The sequence below is a fragment of the Balaenoptera acutorostrata genome, chromosome 7, assembly GCF_949987535.1.
Source record: "Balaenoptera acutorostrata chromosome 7, mBalAcu1.1, whole genome shotgun sequence".
Classification (NCBI taxonomy): domain Eukaryota; kingdom Metazoa; phylum Chordata; class Mammalia; order Artiodactyla; family Balaenopteridae; genus Balaenoptera; species Balaenoptera acutorostrata.
This window is the reverse complement of record NC_080070.1, coordinates 15,183,929-15,206,391: the sequence shown is the minus strand read 5'-3', so window position 1 is coordinate 15,206,391 and position 22,463 is coordinate 15,183,929. Positions and strand designations below refer to the sequence as shown.

Sequence of the window (22,463 nt, the reverse complement as noted above, 5' to 3'; positions counted from 1 at the left end):
GTAGGATATTATATAAAAACTAACCCCTCTTGAGCTGATTTATAAATGTGTGTGTGTATAGCCACACATAAAAAGCTAGTGATGGTAGGGCTCTCAGAAAATACATATTTTCCAGTTGTCTAACCTTGAATGTTATTAACTTTCCTCTATTACAGGAGATACTACTCGTCAACGAATCAAATTCAGTGATGACAGAGTATGCAAGAGTCACCTTCTGAATTGTTGCCCCCATGATGTCCTGTCTGGAACTGTACGTGTTTATTAAATCTGTTGTTTTGTTATTGGTATACTACGAAAACAAACTACTTGATAAAGTCTTAATTTCGTGTCACATTATCATGCAGTGATTTTTTTTTTAAACACTTGTTAGCACAACAATTTGCATCCCTTATATTCAGGTTGATAATTTAGATCTGCAATAATTGGATTCCTCACAAAAATGATTGCTGTGTTTTACTGTATAATTTTTTCCATTCTTCAGAGCAAGCTTTTAAAAAGCATTTCTTATTTGGAACATAGAGGCAGTTATTATACAGCAGTTGCACTTTTAGTTTAGAAATAATATAAATGATTTTTTAAATTGTTTACTTCACTGTTGAGCAGAGTAGACTTTCATCCAAAACAGTATACCTTTTTATTAAGATTTGTGCACGTTTGAATGTGGAAATCATTGTGGGGAAAATATACTGGTAAATACTTAAATTTACACAACTTAATTTGCGAGTAGTGTTGTCGGTTAAAATTCATTTATATTGCTTACTCCTAGTGATGTAAAGCTCACTTAATTTAAGTTCTATATCTAGTGATGTTGGTTAATCTTAGGGCATCATTTTAATTTGGTAGATAAATCACATGATGATGGACCTATTTAAATGGGACAGAGGATTTGATTCCCTGGCTTTTGGATTTGATTGAAATGATAACTCACAAGAGCTTCCATTCACAAGGATAGCAGAGGAGGGCTGGTAGGGCCTAAACATTTAGCTGACTTTGTCATTTGTCTGAAATGAAGAAAAGATTTCAAACTTCCATTTGCAGAAGCAATGAGTTCCCTTAATTAAAGATGTCTAAATTAGTGGTTTCTTCTTTTTTTTTTTGGCCGTGCCATGTGGCATGCGGGATCTTAGTTCCCTGACCAGGCATGGAACCTGTGCACCCTGCAGTGGAAGCTCGGAGTCTTAAAGAGTGGTTTCTTCCTGATAGGAGGAGTTAAATACCCCAAATACATAAGTATCAAGGCATTTTTGATAGAAAACACCTCTTTTTCCAGTAGGAAAGACCGTCGAAACTATATTATGTTAAAAGGAATAGAAGAGCTAACATTTAAAAAATATGTAATACCTAAATTTTTTAAAAGTATAATATTAAAAGGGAAGACATCCAGTTTCTGAGCACTTGAATTAGGACTGTGACAGATAATTAACCCTCATATCTGCTCTTTAGAATTTCCATAATTAAAGTATTTTCTACTCTGCTATAATACAGTTGAAATCTATAATATTAGTAATTATCTGTAGTATTATTTGATTCTTCACATTTACTATTAAATTTAACAATGATATTTAAGGCTAAATTATCACTTCAAATGAATTTTGAGGAAAAGATTAGTCGATAAAATGGCAGAATTTAAATTTTTAGTACTTTAAAACCAGTCATAGCAGGACTTTGACATATTATATTCTTCAGGTATGGCATTAATAATGATGAAAAAAATCTAACATCACAATTGTACTTTTACATTTTATAATGTATACAATGCAGTCACATTCATTTATTTCTCAAAATAATTCTGTTGGGTATATATTCCATAGTTAGCCTTAATGACAGTAAAGTGATTTATTCAAAATCATTTAGTTCTGTTGATTTAAGGTAAAACTGGAACCAAACCCAAATTTTCTGAGCTGTAGTTTTATTCAACATGTTTTCTACTCTGTAGGTAATACTTAATCCTTCATCATGTTAAATAAAAAGGATTAGTGTTGGTCTTGGACTTTCCTTCTTATAAAGTTCTTGCTGGTGGAGTTGTAAGAAGCACATTTTTTCAAATTTTAATATCTCAAATATGCATCTTAAAATTGATGATAGAAAAACACTTTTAATTTGTAACATTTTTCTTACGGTACAGAATTTAATGATGAGGCTTAAAATTGATGGTGTCTTGGATCACATGAAAAACAGTTATGGAAAGGCACTTGCCAGGGAAACTCTGTATGAGAAATATCTCCTTTTTGTCAGCTTAATAGGCAAGAGATTGTCATATGTAAGGATGGGGTTAAGTGGTTGTGAACCTCTTAAGTAGAGTTTTAAGGGCTGGCTCTAGGACTTTGTAAGAGTCCAAGGTTGTCACAGTGATGTCCTTGAGAACTTGAAATCATCCACAGAGTGACTTTCTCATGACCCTTATTACTAAAAAGGGCTATTTATAACAGTTTATCCTATGTACAAATGGTTTGTAATTACAGAGATCAGACTTCTTTAGCATCCAATCTCTGTAGAACACATGCTGTTCTGGAACAGAATCTAATAGTTCACACTTCTGTGTGTTGAAGATGCTGATTTTTTAATTTTTTTATTTTTTTGACATGTTAGATCAAGGATGAAAAGAACTAAATTGTAACTGTTTTTATAATGCTTTTTCTTTGTCGTGTAACTGAAGGTTGCCCTTTAGTTTTCCAGACCTTGTTCCTCAGATCTGTCACTTCCAGCAGAATATGACTCATCAATATTCTAGATGATTTAGCAGAATAATACACAAATATATTTTTTGGCTTATTATTATTATAAAAAGGTTGAACTTTATACCGAGCACTTGGAGATGAAGAGTATGGTTTCTAAAAGTATACTCATAACTGACAGTATGGAATATTTTTGGAATTCAGCTTTTTTTTAAATATATATTTATTTTTTATTTATTTATGTTTGGCTGTGTTGGGTCTTCATTGCTGCTTGCAGGCTCTCTCTAGTTGCGGTGAGTGGGGGCTACTCTTCATTGTGGTGTGCAGGCTTCTCCTTGCGGTGGCTTGTCTTGTTGCAGAGCATGGGCTCTAGGCGTGCAGGCTTCAGTAGTTGTAGCTCACGGGCTCAGTAGTTGTGGCGCACGGGCTTAGTTGCTCCGCGGCATGTGGGATCTTCCCGGACCAGGGATAGAACCCTTGTCCCCTGCATTGGCAGGCGGATTCCCAACCACTGTGCCACTAGGGAAGTTCCTGGAATTCAGCTTGATGAAAATGCCCCTGTAACGTATTACCATTCTTTAGTCTGGTACTCTGGTATAACTAACTTTTTTTTTTTTTTTAATTTTATATTGGAGTATAGTTGATTTACAATGTTATGTTTCAGGTATACAGCAAAATGATTCAGTTATATGTATATCCATTCTTTTTCAGATTCTTTTCCCACGTAGGTTATTCTGGTATAACTGACTCTTAAGCTAACAAATTAATTAGAGGAGGTAAAATGTAGAACAGAGAATCAAAATAATTGTGTGTATATGTATCTTTATATTATGGTTTTTATAAGAAGCATGACTATTTCTATAATTGGGAAGTTTTTGTATTTCAAAGGCATGGATTATTTTCCTGTTCATCTAGAATTTTTTGTTCTAGTCTCACTCTTCTCCTCCTTTGGAACAATTAGTTTTCTCCCTCTTCTATTTACCATGCAGAAAGTAGACAGCATCCCCTTTCAGATTTAGGCAAAACAAAAAACCTAAGTAGAGTTGTCCTCCCCCTCCCCCCAAAAAAATGAGCCACATTATTTCTGGCACATATATTCCCTAAGGAAAGATAAGTATATTGAAGTGCTTAAAAAAAAATCTTTCCATCTAGTTCCTAGTGATCTAGGAAAAGGATATGTGATAGTAATAATTTACAGAAGGCATTAAATCTAAAGCAGAAACTTGAGATTAAGATCTACAGAGATGGAAATGTATACTCTCATAATGCATCTATCCTAAATTCAGAAGTGGCCACTACTAATTCTTATAGCCTTCATCATAGTATAATTTTAGTGTTGACAGGCCATAATGTCTTCTAGTGTAAGGCCATCATTTTTTTTTTTAACATCTTTATTGGAGTATAATTGCTTTATAATGGTGTGTTAGTTTCTGCTTTATAACAAAGTGAATCAGCTATACATATACATACATCCCCGTATCTCCTCCCTCTTGTGTCTCCCTCCCACCCTCCCTGTGCCATCCCTCTAGGTGGTCACAAAGCACTGAGCTGATCTCCCTGTGCTATGCAGCTGCTTCCCACTAGCTATCTGTTTTACATTTGGTAGTATATTTAAGTCCATGCCACTCTCTCACTTCGTCCCAGCTTACCCTTCCCCCTCCCCGTGTCCTCAAGTCCATTCTCTACGTCTGCGTCTTTATTCCTGTCCTGCCCCTACGTTCTTCAGAACCTTTTTTTTTTTTTTAGATTTCATATATATGTGTTAGCATACGGTATTTATTTTTCTCTTTCTGACTTACTTCACTCTATGACAGTCTCTAGGTCCATCCACGTTACTATGGCCATCATTTTATATAGATAGAAAAATTAAGGTTCAGAGAAATTGTCTTTGTCAGATGTCTCACAAAGAATCACAGTATATTATACCACACAGGAATCTTAGACTTATTTTAATCCGAATACTTTTTAAAGTGTTTTTTGTGTTGTTAGTTTTTTTAGGTAACACAGTTACCTAAGACAGTGACTTTCAGATGTTTCTGAAATGTCCTTAGAGGTACCTCATTCCCTGGGGACCTGGGGACAGGCCAGTCTTTCTTATTTTGACGGGAATTTTTACACATTTTAAATACAGGGATTTTTCCATGACATTCTGTTTTTTTTTTTTTTTAAGTGTAGCTCTTTTTTTAAAATTAATTAATTAATTATTTATTTATTTTTATTTATGGCTGTGTTGGGTCTTCATTTCTGTGCGAGGGCTTTCTCTAGTTGCGGCGAGTGGGGGCCACTCTTCATCGCGGTGCGCGGGCCTCTCACTATCGCGGCCTCTCTTACTGCAGAGCACAGGCTCCAGACGCGCAGGCTCAGTAGCTGTGGCACATGGGCTTAGTTGCTCCGCGGCATGTGGGATCTTCCCAGACCAGGGCTCGAACCTGTGTCCCCTGCATTGGCAGGCGGATTCTTAACCACTGCGCCACCAGGGAAGCCCGACATTTTGTTTTTATAAAGAGAGTCTGCAGCTCTGAAATAGAATTTAAGAAAAGCTGATCTTGAGAAATACTTAGGGACAGGAATATAGTAAAATTTTATCTGCCTTTTGAAGTGATTGGATGGGAGTATTTATTGGTTGTCAAAAATCCTGAGTTGATTTTATGGTGTCCCCAGTAGGTTCTGGGTTTTATCCAAAATGAAGTTTTTATTAATTGAAACTCCTTTATTGCTACTCTAACGCTTTCTTTTAAGGCCTGGTTATAATCAATCCCTTGGATACCTACAAACCTGAACTTTAAAACTGCTGAAGTCTCTTTGATAGTACAAATTTAGAGGAGCCATGAAAGTTTAGAGAAGCAGAATAAGTGATAAGGACTAAACCTGCACAAAATTTTCTCAGCCACTCAGTAGCATGTAAGTTTCATAGTAAGGGCAAGGACATTTTGTTCACTGCTATATCCGCAGCATCTAAAACGGTTTCCCTCCATTGTGTTAAATGAATAATCAATCACCCAGAAGAAGAAAGTGAAATAAATGTTCCAAAAACTAACTTTGAGTTTCAAAAATTAATGACTATGGAAAAAGTGTTACCTTCTAACAGTTAAGGAGCTGGAGAGTATCTTGATATTGAGTTGCTTATCAAAACATGACAACAGTGGTTTCACATGCAGATGTGAAAAAATTAGTCTATAGACAGTTTAAACTCATAACCTCTTCTCTGGAAAGGGTTTGTTTTGGGATATTTAGGCGTTTTTAAAGAAGTATTTTTAACATTAGCCCAGGTGGTCTAGTGGTTAGGGTTCGGCACTTTGACTGCTGTGGCCCAGGTTTAATTTAATCCCTGTTCAGGGAACTGAGATCCCACAAGCCGCCATGGCATGGCCAAAATTAAAAAAAAAAAAAAATAGAAAACAAAACATTGGCCCAGATGACTGGCTTGAATTTTTTTTTTTTTTTTTAATCTCTATGACCGCCAATTTCTAGAGCTTCCAAATTTGCAAAACTGCCAGGTAGCCCAGGTTTTTACCAGATTTGGATTTTGAAGTGTCCTTATATTAATCAGATTTGCTGCTTTTATTTTATTCTCGGTTTCTTACAAAAATACGCATTCCTTTAACAAGCAGTAAACCAAAAATACATTTGGTGCTTAGGAAATCAGAGGCGTATTAAGAGCTTCCCAGTGAATAATTAGAGCTTTACCATTAAACTTTAAAAACCCAGTCCTGGGCTTCCCTGGTGGCGCAGTGGTTGAGAATCTGCCTGCTAATGCAGGGGACACGGGTTCGAGCCCTGGTCTGGGAAGATCCCACATGCCACGGAGCAGCTGGGCCCGTGAGCCACAATTGCTGAGCCTGCGCGTCTGGAGCCTGTGCCCCGCGACGGGAGGGGCCGCGATAGAGAAAGGCCCGCGCACCGCGATGAAGAGCGGTCCCCGCACCGCGATGAAGAGTGGCCCCCGCTTGCCGCAACTGGAGAAAGCCCTCGCACGAACCGAAGACCCAACACAGCCAAAAATAAATAAATAAATAAATAAATAAATAAATAAATAAATAAGAAAATCCTTTAAAAAAAAAAAAAAAACCCAGTCCTGTGTATAATTTGGAGTATTGTTGGCAAATTGGCACATGAATACTCTGAGCTGTTCAACTTGGGGTACTTCTGTCCTTGGGAAATAACCTTTTTCTGTTATTGAGAATAATCTTGCAGTCATTAATTTCATATTCTTAAAATAAGTTAATATACTTCAGGCTTATGGAAGTGATTTTTTTAAGGGGACCCAGAGACCATGTGTTCTAGAATCTTGTTCTAGTTTAGTCTGTCTCTAATTGAGGTTGGTCAGCATGTTTGTCCGTGACTTGGATTAATGGTTAAATACAAATATACATACATGTAAATCAGATGAACTATTGTGCTGATGTCCAGTCTTTGTAGATCAAATACAAATTAATTTTACTCTAATTTTTATTCTGTAATATTGAATCAGTTTGAGGAGTCTTTTTAAACTTCATTAATAGAAAATGTCAATTATAAATAAAAGTAGAGTTGTTGTATAATGAACTTCATGTACCTGTATGCCAGCTTCAGTAAATATTTTACACACAGCTACCTTATTTCATTTATAATTACGTATGTCCTCTCCATCCTGCTGTTTGTTTTGGGGTTTTTTTTTTGTTTTTGTTTTTTATTTGTTTTGTTTTGGCTGCATTGGGTCTTTGTTGCTGCACGTGGGCTTTCTCTAGTTGTGGCAAGCGGGGGCTACTCTTTGTTGTGGTGTGCGGGCTTCTCCTTGCGGTGGCTTCTCTTGTTGCAGAGCACAGGCTCTAGGCACGCGGGCTTCAGTAGTTGTGGCTCGCGGGCTCTAGAGCACAGACTCAGTAGTTGTGGCGCACAGGCTTAGTTGCCCCGCGGCATGTGGGATCTTCCCGGACCAGGGCTTGAACCCGTCTCCCCTGCATTGGCAGGTGGATTCTTAACCACTGCACCACCAGGGAAGCGCCCTGTTGTTTTTTGAAGTGGATCTTAAATCTTGGACCTGTCATTTAGGATGACTCTTAAAACATTATAAATTAGCAAAGACCAATAATTTCCAAGCAAAGCAGAATGAGGTCTGGAAGTCATTGTTCAAGCAGGTTGTTTTTCATAGCCTGATACTTTGTCAACATGTTTCACTGTCACATTTGTTTCTCTCTCTCTTGTTTTTTTTTTTTTTTTTTTTTGGCCATGCCATGGCAACTTGTGGGTTCCCCGACCAGGGATTGAACCCGGGCCCTCGGGAGTGAGAGTGCAGAGTCCTAATCACTGGACCGGCAGGGAATTCCCACACATTTGTTTTTCTGTACAATGATTCTCAATAAATGTTATTATCTAAGAACCAGGAATCATCACTTAGTAGTCCCTGAACTCTCTAGATCTTTTTTGGAGATAGGCACAGTTTTATAAACTGCATTTTAACAAATCTGAAGAAACTAGTGTGTTCTCTGAGGCTATTCATTGAGAAAGGTGGGATAGAGTTATAAATGCATCATTTGGAAGATGTAGACAATGAACACAGAGCAAACATATGGTAAAAACCAAAAACTTGAAACAAAGATTTTTATTATACAGGTGATTAACCACAAACATCAAGCAAAGTCATGGATTGTCTTATCACTGGAAATATTTTTTTAAATGTGATGCTTTCTGTCTTGATGTGCAGGTGGCAAGATCAAATGACTTAGTATAATCCTTTCTGTTGGGTTGGCCAAAAAGTTTGTTTGGGTTTTTCTTTAAGATTGTTAGGGTTTTCCAGTAAGATCTTACGGAAAAACCTGAACGAACTTTTTGGCCAATCCAATAATTTGATGATAGTTACTCATGAAGGGAACTTTTTAAAGCATTTGGTGTTTTACTATGACCTATATTGAATAAAACATCTTGACTATATATTACCCCATAGACTCTTTTGGTCTACGGGGTCAAAAAATATAAGCATATATGTTGAGGTGTTGGATAATGTAATTTGTAAAATATCCAAATTCAGGTAGGTTTTTATGTGTCCCCCCTTTTTGGTGTTTACTATAACAGTGTTTGCAGTAATGAAATTTAGGTAATAATGGAATTAAGCAGAGCAAGAAATAGAAAAGGGCAAGCAAGAGGTATCAGATTAATGAGGGCTAAATGGAAAAAGTAAAGAGAATTCACAGTAAAAGTTAACAAAAAAAATTCCCCTTCAAGAAGTGATTTATTTTTTTATCTCTCTGAGAGTGTTGCTAATTGCTGAGATCAGCATTCATTCATTTATTCACTTAAATACTTATTGAGGACCTACTATGTGCCATGTGCAATGCTGGGGATACGGAAGTGGACAGGGGTTTCTGTTTTAGTGATGGGGGCTTACATTCTAATGTTCTTTCACAACCAAGTGTGAAAAGAAATAATGTGATTTCAGGAGTGATGTTAAGTGCTATGACAAAAATGCGTGGTTAAGTCTGAGACAGTGGGCAAGGGGCTACACTGACAGGGTGAGTGGAGAAAACTTTTGATGAAGTGACATTTGAAGAGATCTAAATGTGAAGAAAAGCCAGTCATTCCTGAGTGGAAATGAATTTATCATATGTTGCCTCTACACAGAAACTTTTGGTGGTTCCCTATTATATATATGGTCAAAAGTCTAAAATCTTTAGTAGGTCTCTCTCTCCCTTGAATGAATAAATCAGTTTGGTCCTCTGTTTTGATTTATTCACTGTTGTCTCACTACTTTCCTTGCCCAGCATGCTGATTTTTGCCTATCTCCATTTCTCTGCCTGGAATAACCTTTCTGTACAAATTTAAATCCTGCCTGGCTTACTACACACAATTGCTCTGAACCCCAGTGTAGCACCTGCCCTCCATACTACCGAGTGCGCACTTGTTTTGTCTTATTTATATATGTTCTTTCTCTCCTCAATTAGAATAGTCTTTGTGGGGCAAGGCCATTTGTTTTAATTTTATGTAGCTATCTTTGCATATCTAGGATTAGAAACGGGTAAGAAGGTATTTCCTACTATATTCTTCAAAAAAACATACATTAAGAAAAGGTAGAAGAAGAGCTTTATTTTTCTTTATCCACTCAGGAAAAAGTGAACTTGGAGGAAGAACATTCAAGTGAGAATGGGCAGTTAAGAAGTTGGGAAGTAGTAGAAAAGCAGGAACTACTTTGTGCATGCACAGTGTGCCCCATTCCTCTTCACCCACCACTCATGTTTGACTTGTTAGTTTTGAGTGACAGGATTGGAATTAGGAAAGAAAAACCTTAATTTTTGTTTTAAGACAATAGTGGCATAACTGAAACTCATATCCAGGTTTTGTTATTTCAAGGCTTCTTCCATAGTATACTAGGCTTTCTCTTGTTCTTGAGCTGGGTCTTTTTTTTATATATATATAAATATATTTATTTATGTTTGGCTGTGTTGGGTCTTCGTTGCTGCACGTGGGCTTTCTCTAGTTGCAGCGAGCGGGGGCTACTCTTCCTTGCGGTGCGTGGGCTTCTCATTGTGGTGGCTTCTCTTGTTGCGGAGCACGGGCTCTAGGCACGCGGGCTTCAGTAGTTGTGGCTCGCGGGCTCTAGAGCGCAGGCTCAGTAGTTGTGGTGCACGGGCTTAGTTGCTCCGCGGCATGTGGGATCTTCCCGGACCAGGGCTCAAACCTGTGTCCGCTGCACTGGCAGGCGGATTCTTAACCACTGCACCACCAGGCAAGCTTCTTGAGCTGGGTCTTGAAGCAGGGACTGACCATGGATGGAAGAGAGATTTTATAAATGTGAGGAGGAAGAAAGTGAAGATGTAAGAAGTGAAGGTCAAAGTGTAGATGATTTGTTTTTTTTTGAAAATAGCTTTGGCATTGGAACAGTATATGGAATGGTTCAAATGCTAGGCTAGGGGTTTGTATTTCCTGTGCTCTCTGTCCTGCTGTCATGGTTTTGTTTCACTTTTTCTCCAGCTGGTATATGTATATATTCCTTTTAGTACTTTACCAATATTGCTGTCTATTCTTATATATTCCTTGCTGTCTGACAAGGATGTTAGTCCAACCAGTAGTGTGGTGTTAATGCTTCTAAAACAGATTTTATCATGTCATATTTCTTTCCAAGTAGTCGAGCATTCTTGCATTCTTCTCTTCGTCCAGAGTAAGTTCTGCACGTGTTGATTCACATTCAAAATCTTCCAAAATCTAGTCAGTCTGTAATTTGATCCATATAGCAGTCCTGAAGTACTTGAGAAAAGAGAAGTCCTGAGAGATTAAGTGAATTTCTCAGAGTTAAATGAATAATGAGAGGTAAAGGGATATTTTCTGAGTTGGTCAGTGCCTACTCTATCTTACTTTGTTTATTATTTTGGCAATATAATCTTCGAGTATAAGAGAAGAAAGCATAAAACATGAATATTTCCCATTATTCATCCCCCACCTTCCCAGGACTAACCCCTGTTAACAATTCAATGTACATCTTCCACTGTCCTTTCTATACATTTACAAGTGTGTGTGCATGCATGTGTGTCTGTGTTTTAACAAATGGAATCTTTGAATTTTTCTCACCTGTCTTCGAGAAGCTTGCATATTAGTGGTCTACATTTTTTAAATGCCAATGTACTATTTCACAACATGGCCATTCCCTAAATTACTTACCCAGTGACTGTTAATATGTTAATTGGTTTTGGTTTGGTGTGCAGTATGGCAATGAAATCCTTGTGTGTACATCTTTATTTACATTTGCTGCTGTTGCTTTAGTTTAATGTCTTGTTTTTTTCTTTTTTTTCAATGAGAATATAAATTCCTTGATAGCACGAATTTATATTCTCATACCTTTTTGTAATTCCCTTTAGCATCTAGCTCACGGAACTGAGCAAATGTACTAACATATAACAAAGCAAAAATATTTGCAGATACTTGGAGCTGTCACTGTGTCATGTTTCTATCACTGATATATTCATTAACATATTCACTGCCATTAGCTAAGTTAACCCTTTGATTGGCACTACCGTAATACTTTGTTGATTTTGATGTTCAATTTCCACATGCTTGTGTTCCTTAAATTTTTTTCTCCAAAATTGAAGTGGCTTCATTGATTTTTCTGCTTATAAGAATAACATATGCTCATTACATTTAATTCAACCACTGTCAAAAAATTCAAACAAAATCTTCAACCTCACAGCAATGTCTGTATCGGAAGTTACAAAAATGGCATTTTATTATATGTCTTTCTTTGCCATCTTCTTTTTTCTCCACTTAGTATCAAGAACATTGTTTCTAATGGCTATATAATCTATTATATGGCTATTCCATAATTCATTTAATCACACCCCTTTCGCTAGGCTCTTAAAATGTTTCTAATTTTAAAAATCAAAAACACCATTTGTTAAACTTTATTGTTCGTTTATCTTTGTGTACTTACTTGTTTCCTCAAGTTCTTAGAAGTTGAATTGCGTAGTCAAATTGTCAAGTTTATTTAATGGTTAGGTCGTGGGTTGTGCAAACCTGATCTTCTGTGTAGGAGGGAAAAATAAGAGAAATAAACCATTTTCCTCATGATGCTTAGGGTCCATTTGAGGAGATAAGAGTCACCTTCGGAACTTCAAAAGAACAGTTAAAAAGTGCTTAACAGAGTCAACTTTATTAAGTAGTAAAACATAATATAAAATGTTGGGAGGTTATAAGAGAATTCTGTTATCAGAATTAGATATAGTTATTTGGTCAAAACTTCATGGAGGAAATGGATTTAGGATGGAAAGGACAAAATGCAGAACTGAATTTATCCAATTAAAAATAAGCATTTTCCCAATAATCTAAGAATTTAGATGTCCATTAATTGAAATACCAAGAATAAATTTGCAGAAAGAATTTGAAGTAAATTACTTGTTAAATTTAAAAATTTAAAACTCTTCCTGTGGCTTTCATCATAAATAGTTACTTTAAGTTAAAATAAATAACCAAACATTTTATTTTGTTCAGTTTGAAGCTCACCTATTTCAAAAGAGAAGCAGGAGCAGCAGGAAATATCTGTGCACTTAGTGTTCAAAGCACTATTGCATTATCAGTGATGAAGTCAGGTTTGATTTGGCTTTTGAGAATTGGTCCATGCTTAGTCATGGTGTGCTTCTATCATGGTTCCCTCTGGTGGCTTTTTAATTAGATGACTAGGGTCATGGAGAGCGTTAACATCGGCATACTTTCCCTTCACTCACTTTCACAGTGGCAGGTAATTGTTGAGTTTATTTTGGCTTGTTTTTTATTTTAAATACTCTTCACGTGCATGACATGATGCCAGAATAAGTGGTTAGTAATGATGTTATGGACAGAGGAAAATAGATGACTATTATCTAGAATTCTGAAAATTTGCCTTGCTACACCTACTGTTCTGCTGGGTCCCTGAAGAAATAAGCACTGAGGCTATTGCGGGGGGCGGGGGGGGGGGAGTGTCTTCATTATAACTAGGCTCTTTGAGCTCCTACAGCTTTGGCCCCCAAATCTACTTTGGTGAGCTAGGTAAGACTAAAGCTGCAGAGGCTTATAGCCTAGCACAGTGAAAAGCCCAAGTAAGTTTTCCTCCTGGAGGAGAGGAGCACATAGGAAAAAACAGAGAAAAATAGCTCAAAACACTTCAGAAGGAAAGCAGTTCCAACAAAGAAGATAATCCAAGGAGAGGCTAAGAAGACCTTCCCCTCCAGAGCTCAGACCAGTTTTGTCCTGGGGTGCATCTTGACCACCCTTGCTCATTAAGTCCAGGGCCCCCTGTGCCAACCAATGTTCTTCTCTGCTCTCTTTTCCTAGTTTGGTTCATTCAACAAATATTAAATATTTATTTAAGCATTCTTGTGTACCTGTATACAGGCCCAGGTACGTAGTGGATAAAATAGAAAAAAATCCTTATCCTTTTGGAGCTCATATTTTCCCTTCTGTAAATCCCCCCCCAAGGCATATATTACCCCCAGCTCTACTCCTGTCATCAAAATTCCACCTCTGCTACAGGGATATAATTGGGTATTTTTTGGTGTTCATTTTGTTCTTGACCCATGTAGTTGCTTTTCTTCTTTTGGTTGGTTGTGTGATGTAAATTTAAAGATAGACTGGGGGAAAGCCTGGAGTTCCTGCCAAAGGATGGTATGGGTGGACAACAGAGATGTTTAGATTAAACACAGTGAGGCAGTTTATAAGTTTTTGAAAACAGATTGGAAATATAGTTACGGAGAGGATAAAAATAAGGGAGATTACTGAAGGAAAGGCAGTAGACGGCTGCTTTGAATATCTGCTGTGTGCAGAGCTTTTTTAGATGTTACGGGGGATGAATGTCAACTAAAAATATTAAAAGATAAGTTAGTACTGAAATAATTGGAACTAGCATAATAAAGTGGAAGGGGTGTTAGACTAGAAATCTGCTAACCAGATTTCCTAATGAGTACCCTGAAGAAGTCAGTCTTTCTGGGCTTCAGTTCCTTTGTCTGTGGAATGGGAATAAAACTGGATCAGTGAGTGGTTCACAACACTGTACGTTAAAAACTTCTGGGAGGCTTTTACAATTCAGTTTTTGGAGGGTTGGGCTTGGGCCTGTTTTCAGAAGCTTCCACTGATATTATTTAAAAGCTCCCCGGGTCCAAGTTGAGAACTGCTGCACAGGATCAGAGGCATTTCCAATTATGACGTCTTAACATTTTATGAAATAAGCATAGCATGAACAACTATAGCTGTGGAAATATATGCAAATAGGATTGTTGGAATGATTAATGTTAAGATATTATTAAGAAATCAACAGGCTGGTGTAACAAAGGGGGTAACACCATTCTTTTTGCCATTAACTTCTTTCATTCGTGTCTTATTTTCCTGCATGTTTTTTATAAAGAGTGTTAAATGTTTTTCTACAGTTTTTTCTTAATAAATGTTGCCTAATAAGCAGCTTTGAATTTCCACGTATCTGTAGAAAGTTTCAGTTGCTGTTTCTTATCACTGGAAAACTCGTTAGTTTGTTAATCCAGGGACTAATAAATGAGAGTAAGCAGTGGGGCCTGGAAAATCTCAGCATCCTCAGCTACACTGACACTTCAGACCATTAGTGTGATGAGGACTTTTATAATGGTGGTGAATATTCCTTATTATTTCCCAAAGGATAACTTTGAGGACATTGTCTATTTATATTTTCCCATTCGTTCCTTTACATAATTAAGAACTGAGGTAATATAGTTTTATTGAGAAACCTTTTTTTAAAGGTAGTCATAAGATCTCAGAGTTGGAGGAAAGAATAAAAGTTATCTGATGGTTGAATTCTTTATTCACAACCCTAGAGAAATGGTTGTCTAAACTGTATTCGAACCTCTCAGTTATCTGGCAACTCAACTAACTCCCAAGAAAGCTTATTCCATCTTTGGAAAGCTCTGATTATTAGAAAGTTATTTTCTTACTTTGAGAGGACTAAAGTCTAACTCTCTGGAGTCCCTTGGGACCATAATACAGTGTTTCTGCTTCATATTGAAAAGTTCTTCAGTTGACTTTTCACATCTTAATTCTTCTCCAGCTAATTACATCCGTTCTCTGGCTGTTTTGTATAGCTTTGTTTTGAGACACTTTATCTTGTTTATTCATATCACTTTTGAAATGTGTTAGCACACAACAGTGTGTGTTTTGGAGGAGAGGGGTTTGCTTTTAAAACCAGCCTTCAATAAGAGATTTCTCACTTTGCTCATACTGTAGTCTATAAGTTAGTTTTGTATCACATAAATTGATCTCAGTCGTGCCACACTGTAACCCTTACTTTTGATTAGTAAGTTTTTCAATTTGTCAGATTTTTTGCTCATAACCTAGTTATTTGTAAATTTGACTTCTTGGATGCAACTGTAGGACTTCATATTTATTTCTTTGTACTAAATTTTATCTGGTATATCAATATTTTTGAATCTTAATCCAGTGAATTCACCATCCTTTTTAGCTTGGGGTATTGTACAGAATTGATAATCATACCCTTTGTTATACACATGTCCAGGTGGTTGGCAACCATGTCAGATAGGCAAAGTCATTTTTAGATAGTATATGACAAAGCTAAGGCCCAGACCTGTGTGCTGTAGGTACTCTAGTCCTGTTCCCTGCTACTAGAAACTTCCCTCTGAGTAACGCTGGCATATATTTTCTTTTTTTAAATTTTATTTATTTATTTATTTTTGGCTGTGTTGGGTCTTCGTTTTTGTGCGAGGACTTTCTCTAGGTGCGGTGAGTGGGGGCCACTCTTCATCGCGGTGCGCGGGCCTCTCACTTTCGTGGCCTCTCTTGTTGCGGAGCACAGGCTCCAGACGTGCAGGCTCAGCAATTGTGGCTCACGGGCCCAGCCACTCCGCGGCATGTGGGATCTTCCCAGACCAGGGCTCGAACCCGTGTCCCCTGCACTGGCAGGCAGACTCTCAACCACTGTGCCACCAGGGAAGCCCTGGCATATATTTTCTTAAACATCTGCTTTCTAAATCTGTAAAACTGGAACATTCTTTTCTTGGCTTCTCCTAAGGTTAGTGTGCTTCATCTCACTTTTTAGATCCAGTTTAAATGTATCCTCTTCGGAAAGGGCTTCTCTGGCTACCTCATCCCAAGTAGCCTCTCACAGTAATGGGAGCATTACTATTTTATTAGATCACTTAACTTTGTTCAGTGATACAAGTATGGTTTATTATTTGCTTCTCCTCTTCTAGAATGTCAGCTCCATGAGGTTGGAGACTGTATCTTTTGTCACTTGGTGCTATGTCCCTAGCACCTGGCATAGTGCTTGGCACAAGTTAGGTACTCAGCTGTCAGTTGAAGGATGACTTTACTGCTGCAATGTTTTGTTGTAGTTTTACTTTGTGCATAATTTGTGTAACAAAAACAAAAGGAATATTTACTATACCTTTTTGAATTATTGTATTCACTTTCACCAACTTTCCAGAGATTCTGTGACATTCCAGTGATGGGATAGCATACCTCCAGTTGGAAAATCTCTGCTTTGCTCTGATCACCTTTAATCACATCTGTAATTATCTTTACATCTAGCCCATTTTTTTCTGTTCAGTATGCTTCCAAAAGGATTTCATGAAAGATGTTATCAGTTGCCCAGATACATGTAAAAATGGACAGAATTTTAGAAATTTTTGTCTCAGATATGAGAAAAGCCTTTAATTGGGAAAATAATATCTAATTGGAATTTCAAGTAGAAGGATCCTAGTAGATTCCTTATTGAAATAAATATCTACTTGGTATTTATTTTATTTCCCTGACATATGCTTATCAAAGTGGGGCTAGATACTTATTCTTTGTGAAGTTATATTGGGTTTTAATAAATTATCTCTTTACTCGTTCACCTGGAGTCTTGTCTGGAATCCATATCAAGATTACCAGTCTATTGTTTGAGGACTCCATCTTTATTTGAAAATTAGAATGTTATTCAAAGAATATTGACTATAATTCAGCAGTTTGATTTACTCGTTCTTCTGATTTTATTTTATTTATTTATTTTTGGCTGTGTTGGGTCTTCGTTGCTGTGCGCAGGCTTTCTCTAGTTGCTGCGAGCGGGGGCTGCTCTTCGTTGTGGTGTGTGGGCTTCTCATTGCGGAGGCTTCAGTAGTTGTGGCTTGCGGGTTCTAGAGCACAAGGTCAGTAGTTGTAGCACATGGGCTTAGTTGCTCCGTGGCATGTGGGATCTTCACGGACCAGAGGTCGAACCCGTGTCCCCTGCATTGGCAGGCAGATTCTTAACCACTGCACCACCAGAGAAGCCCTGGTTTGATTTTAAATTAACTTTGATGTCTTTTCTGTGTTAAAGGGCCAAGTGAAATATGTTTTGAGATAAAAGCTAGAAGCTCTTCTCAGATTCTGACAGGCTTTTTTCCTTGTCCATTTGTTCTTAAGTACACAAGCGATCACGGTTCCCATCTGTTGGTAGACAGAATTCATGCAGGTTTTTTCATGTAGGCACCAAGTTTTATACCTGTCTGTGAAATTTTGTAATTTGAAAGTCCATAAATAAACATCTGTATGACTTAATCATTATTCTGAAGAGAATTGTGGTTGTTAATGAATTTTTGAAAAAATACATTTTCTGTTTTAATAATATGTGTCTTTTTTCTCCCCCCACCCAGAGAATGGATCTTGGAGAATGTCTGAAAGTCCATGACCTGGCTTTAAGAGCAGATTATGAAATTGCATCCAAAGAACAAGATTTTTTCTTTGAACTCGATGTATGTCATTTTGCTTCAACAATTAGATTATCTTTTGTAGTAAAATATTTTGAATATGGATTCATATCTCTTAATGGGAAAAGGCTCTTAGCAAATTATCTTTTTTGTGATTATATGAAGGGTAGTACTAAATTAAGTAAGATTATGTCCTTTCTTGACTAACAATATTTTTTAAAAATAGGTGAAACTGGGTATTTTAAGAAAATGTGTGAAAGTTGTGCACGTCATATATTCTTTTGATAATTAAGCATATTCTTCCCAATTAAGGTAGTTGTGATTAAGGAAATACCATCTTAAGCAAATGTAAACAACTAATTTCTAGTGTATATAAAGCCCTTTAATTACTGAATTTTTACATTAGTATTTATTTTTGTATTTGTAAATATATATGTAGAGAGAGGGAGGATATTAAGGACAATGTTGTTTTTTATGTAAAACTAATAGAAGAAATATTAGAGGAAATAGAAGGTACAATTTAGGTATCTAAAGGGCTCAAACTCTTGACTTTATTTTTTTTTTTATACAAACAGAATAATTGGGACTTTTTTTTTTTTTTTATAGAAAACGTACCAATCAGCATTACATAAAACATACTGATGACCATAAACCTTATATGTTTTATCAGTGAGGTAGTAGATGTTTCATTTGGTTTGGGAGATAAAGTAGTAAATAGGCCCCCCAATCTACTTGTTTGAACTTCCAAGAAGTTCTCCTAACGGAAATGAAGTCACCTATGTAAACATAATTTAATATGGGGCTGGAGCAGTCAGGGAAACACCATAAAGTGATTGTGTTATGATTTAATAGACACTGGGCATAAAATACAGCAGAAATTTACCACCATGTAGATGTAGGGGTATGGTGTTTTCAATCTTTTTCTATTATGGTATGATAATACATTGTTTTTACATATCAAGTATCTACAGATTAAATTTCTAGAAATAGAATAACTGAGTCAAAGGCCAGTTTTGCCTGGTTGCCCTCCATGAGAATTATCAATTTATACTCCCACCAGTATGTATGAAATTGTCTATTTCCCATAGGCCACATAGTGTGCTGTCAAGATTTCTGTGTAGCTTTGATAGATGAAATGTGAAATATAGTGTAATTTTAATTTGCATTTCTCTTATGAGTGAGTTTGAAAAAATTTTATAGATTTAAGATCTGTTTTTATTTCCTTTTCATTGAACTGTCAGTGTACATTTTTCAGGGGGTGGGTGCTATTTGCTAATCTTGGATGTTAGTATTTTTCTAATTGATTTGCACTGACTCTACAGATAATAAAAATTAGTCCCTTTTCTCAGATAATACATTGTATTTTTTTCCTATTTCTTTTTTGGTAGTTGTGAGTCTTGCAAAATGTTTGTATAGTTGTCCAATTTATTAATCTTTCAAAAATCTATTAGATTAATTCAAAAGGCCTTCCCTATCCTGATATGATGAGAATTCTCTCTTATGATTTCTTCTGGAATTTTTATGGCTTTGTTTTATATATTTAAATCTGTGATCCAACTTAAATTTATTCTGTTATAAGGAATTGAGGTATAGATCTCTCTTTTTCCAGATAGCTACTTAGTTGACCCAACACTATTTATGGATTAGTTCATCTTTTTTTAAAGATAAAATTTAAACTAAAAGAATTAAATAGCTGTTTCTTTCTCATCATAGATAAAAGGTTTTATTTTGCATATTCATGAAATTCATGGGTTAATCAGCCATTTTTAGAATTTGGTATGTGTTGAGTAAATTTATATTTTTAAACATTTGTGTTTTGAATTAGCTGTATTTCTCTACAGTAAGATATGAAAGTCTAAATCGGTTGGTTTGGGAATCTTTAAAGTTTACTTTTAAATGAATTATTATTTAATTATAGATATATTAATATATGCCTGGTAAGTGTCTTTTATATAAATATTGACCTGGATTTTTGCAATGCAGACACTGCTAAAATTCTCAGTGGTTTATTCTTTGAGAAAAGGGCAGGTTTTCCTGATTGTAACATTTTCATTGTGAAAAATTTGAAAAGCACATGAAAACAGATTATTAAAAATTATCCATATATTCAGAAATAATTACTGTTAACATTTAATGTATGCTCTTCCATTTTTTCTATGCTACTTTATTTTACAAAAATGGGATCTTGCTGCATTTAACGTTTTGTAACTTTTTATTTACAAATAAGTCATGACCATTTTCTTATATCCTTAATGTGTTCTACTAACACCTTTTTTAAATGGCTGAGGATTAAATTTTCCAAGTGTTACCTGGATAATATTTAGGGTATTTACAACTTTTCACCATTAAAAATAACACTGTGAAGAACATCTTTGAATATTAATTCCTCTGTATACCTCTGATTACTTTCTTTTTTTTTTTTTTTTTTAAGCCTTTCCCAGAAGCTCCCAGCAGACTTTTTTTCTTTTAAGAATTCTCTGTAAGGGACTTTTTATTTATTTATTTTTGGCTGTGTTGGGTCTTCGTTTCTGTGCGAGCGCTTTTTCTCTAGTTGCGGCGAGCGGGGGCCACTCTTCATCACGGTGCGCGGGCTCTCACTGTCGCGGCCTCTCCCGTTGCGGGGCACAGGCTCCAGACGCGCAGGCTCAGCAGCTGTGGCTCACGGGCCTAGTTGCTCCGTGGCATGTGGGATCTTCCCAGACCAGGGCTCAAACCCGTGTCCCCTGCATTGGCAGGCAGATTCTCAACCACTGTGCCACCAGGGAAGCCCTGATTACTTTCTTAAAATAGATTTCTAGAAGTAAAATTACTAAGTCAGGGGTCATTTTTAAAGCTTTTGATAACGATTACCATGGTGCCTTTTTATAAAGGCTGTGCTAGTTTGTGCTTCCTTCAGCAGAGTATGAGAGTGGCAGTTTCCTTATAGCCTTACCTTTCCTGGGAATTATTTATGTCTATTCTTTGTCAATTTGATAGATGATGAGTAGTGTTTTCAATTTGTAACTGAACCCAGTTTTGTTATTTTTTTATTCCCATGGTAGCGTCTTTAAAAAGTGTAATTTGTGAGTAAAGATATTTATGAATAAGGTTGATTTTTCTTGCAGTAATTGTCTTTTAATTAAACTTTGTAGGCTATGGATCATCTGCAGTCATTCATTGCAGATTGTGATCGAAGAACAGAAGTGGCTAAGAAAAGATTAGCAGAAACTCAGGAAGAGATTAGTGCTGAAGTTGCAGCAAAGGTAAGATTTTCAGTCATTTCATTAATACAAAGTATAGTTTTACCTCACTACTTTTGTTTTAACTTTATTTTGAAATAATTACATTCATAGGAGATTGCAAAGACATATATAGGGAATTTTACGTACTCTTCCTTTAGCCTCCCCTAGGTTAACATCTTGCACAGCTACAGTACAGTATCATAAGTCAATAAATTGGTATTGGGCCAATCCTTACATTTAATTCAGATTTCACCAGTTAGGCTTATGTGTGTATAGCTCTATGCAGTTTCATCATGTGTTACTTGGGTAACTACCACCATAATTAAGTTACTTAACTGTGTAGCATCACCACATACTCCCTTGTGTTACCCCTTTATAGCCACACCCATTCCCCACTAGCCCCTGGCCACCACTAATCTATTTTCCTTCTCTATAATTATGTAATATCATTGAATATTATGTAAGTGGAATCATGCAGTATGTATCCTTTTGAGATTGGCTTTTTTCACTCAACACAACTTCCTTACTTTTCATACAAGTTGTTCATCAGTAGTTCATTCCTTTTTATTTTTGAGTATTCCATGGTATGTATATACCACAGGTTAACCATTCACATATTGAAGGACATTTGGGAAGGACATTTTGGTTATTGGCTAATACCAATAAAGCTGCAATAAATCTTTACGTACAGATTTTTGTGTGGACATACGTTTTCATTTCTCTGGGATAAATGCCCAAGGATACAGTTATTGGATCATTTAGTAAATATATTTTTAGTTTTGAAAGCAAGTGCCAAACTTTTTTCTAGAGTGGCTGTACCATTTTACATTCCTGCCAGCAGTGTGTTAGTGATCCAGTTTCTCCACATCCATGCCAGCATTTGATGGTGTCACTATGTTTCTTTCTTTCTTTTTTTTTTTTTTGGCCGTGCGGTGTGGCATGTGGGATTTTAGCTCCCCGACCAGGGATCAAACCCGTGCCCCCTGCATTGGGAGTGTGGAGTCTTAACCACTGGACCGCCAGGGAAGTGCCACTGTGTTTCATTTTAATCATTCTGAAAGGTGTGTGGTGATATCTCACTGCAGTTTCAGTTTGCATTTCCCTAATGACTCATGATGCTGAACATTTTTTCACGTGCTTATTTGCCAACTGTATAACCTCTTTTGTATAACCTCTTCAGTGAAATGTTTGTGTATGTCTTATGCCCATTTTCCAAATGGATTGCTCATTTTTTTAATGTTGAGTGTTAAGTATTCTTCAGATGTTCTACTCTACTCACTACCTTTTAAAAATGTTTTGTTGAATACTTATATGCAAAAAGTAAATAGAAAAGTACAGTGAACCCCAGTGGATTCAAAGCCATCAGTCTTGTGCTATTGTTTCATTATTTTAAAAGCAAATTCTAGACGTCATATCATTTCACCTCT

At 36.4% G+C, this 22,463-nt stretch overlaps 1 protein-coding gene across 17 annotated transcripts in view; it reads left to right on the top strand.

The window, feature by feature from the left end:
- The window catches only part of LUC7L2 (LUC7 like 2, pre-mRNA splicing factor), a 56,959-nt gene that overhangs the window by 14,829 nt on the left and 19,667 nt on the right, over positions 1–22,463 (top strand). For all 17 annotated transcript variants that reach the window (XM_057549596.1, XM_057549598.1, XM_057549601.1 and 14 more), the window contains 3 exons: positions 156–250; positions 17,762–17,860; positions 20,947–21,057. In XM_057549596.1, the coding sequence (XP_057405579.1) occupies positions 156–250; positions 17,762–17,860; positions 20,947–21,057 (305 nt within the window). The remainder of the gene's footprint in view (positions 1–155; positions 251–17,761; positions 17,861–20,946; positions 21,058–22,463) is intronic.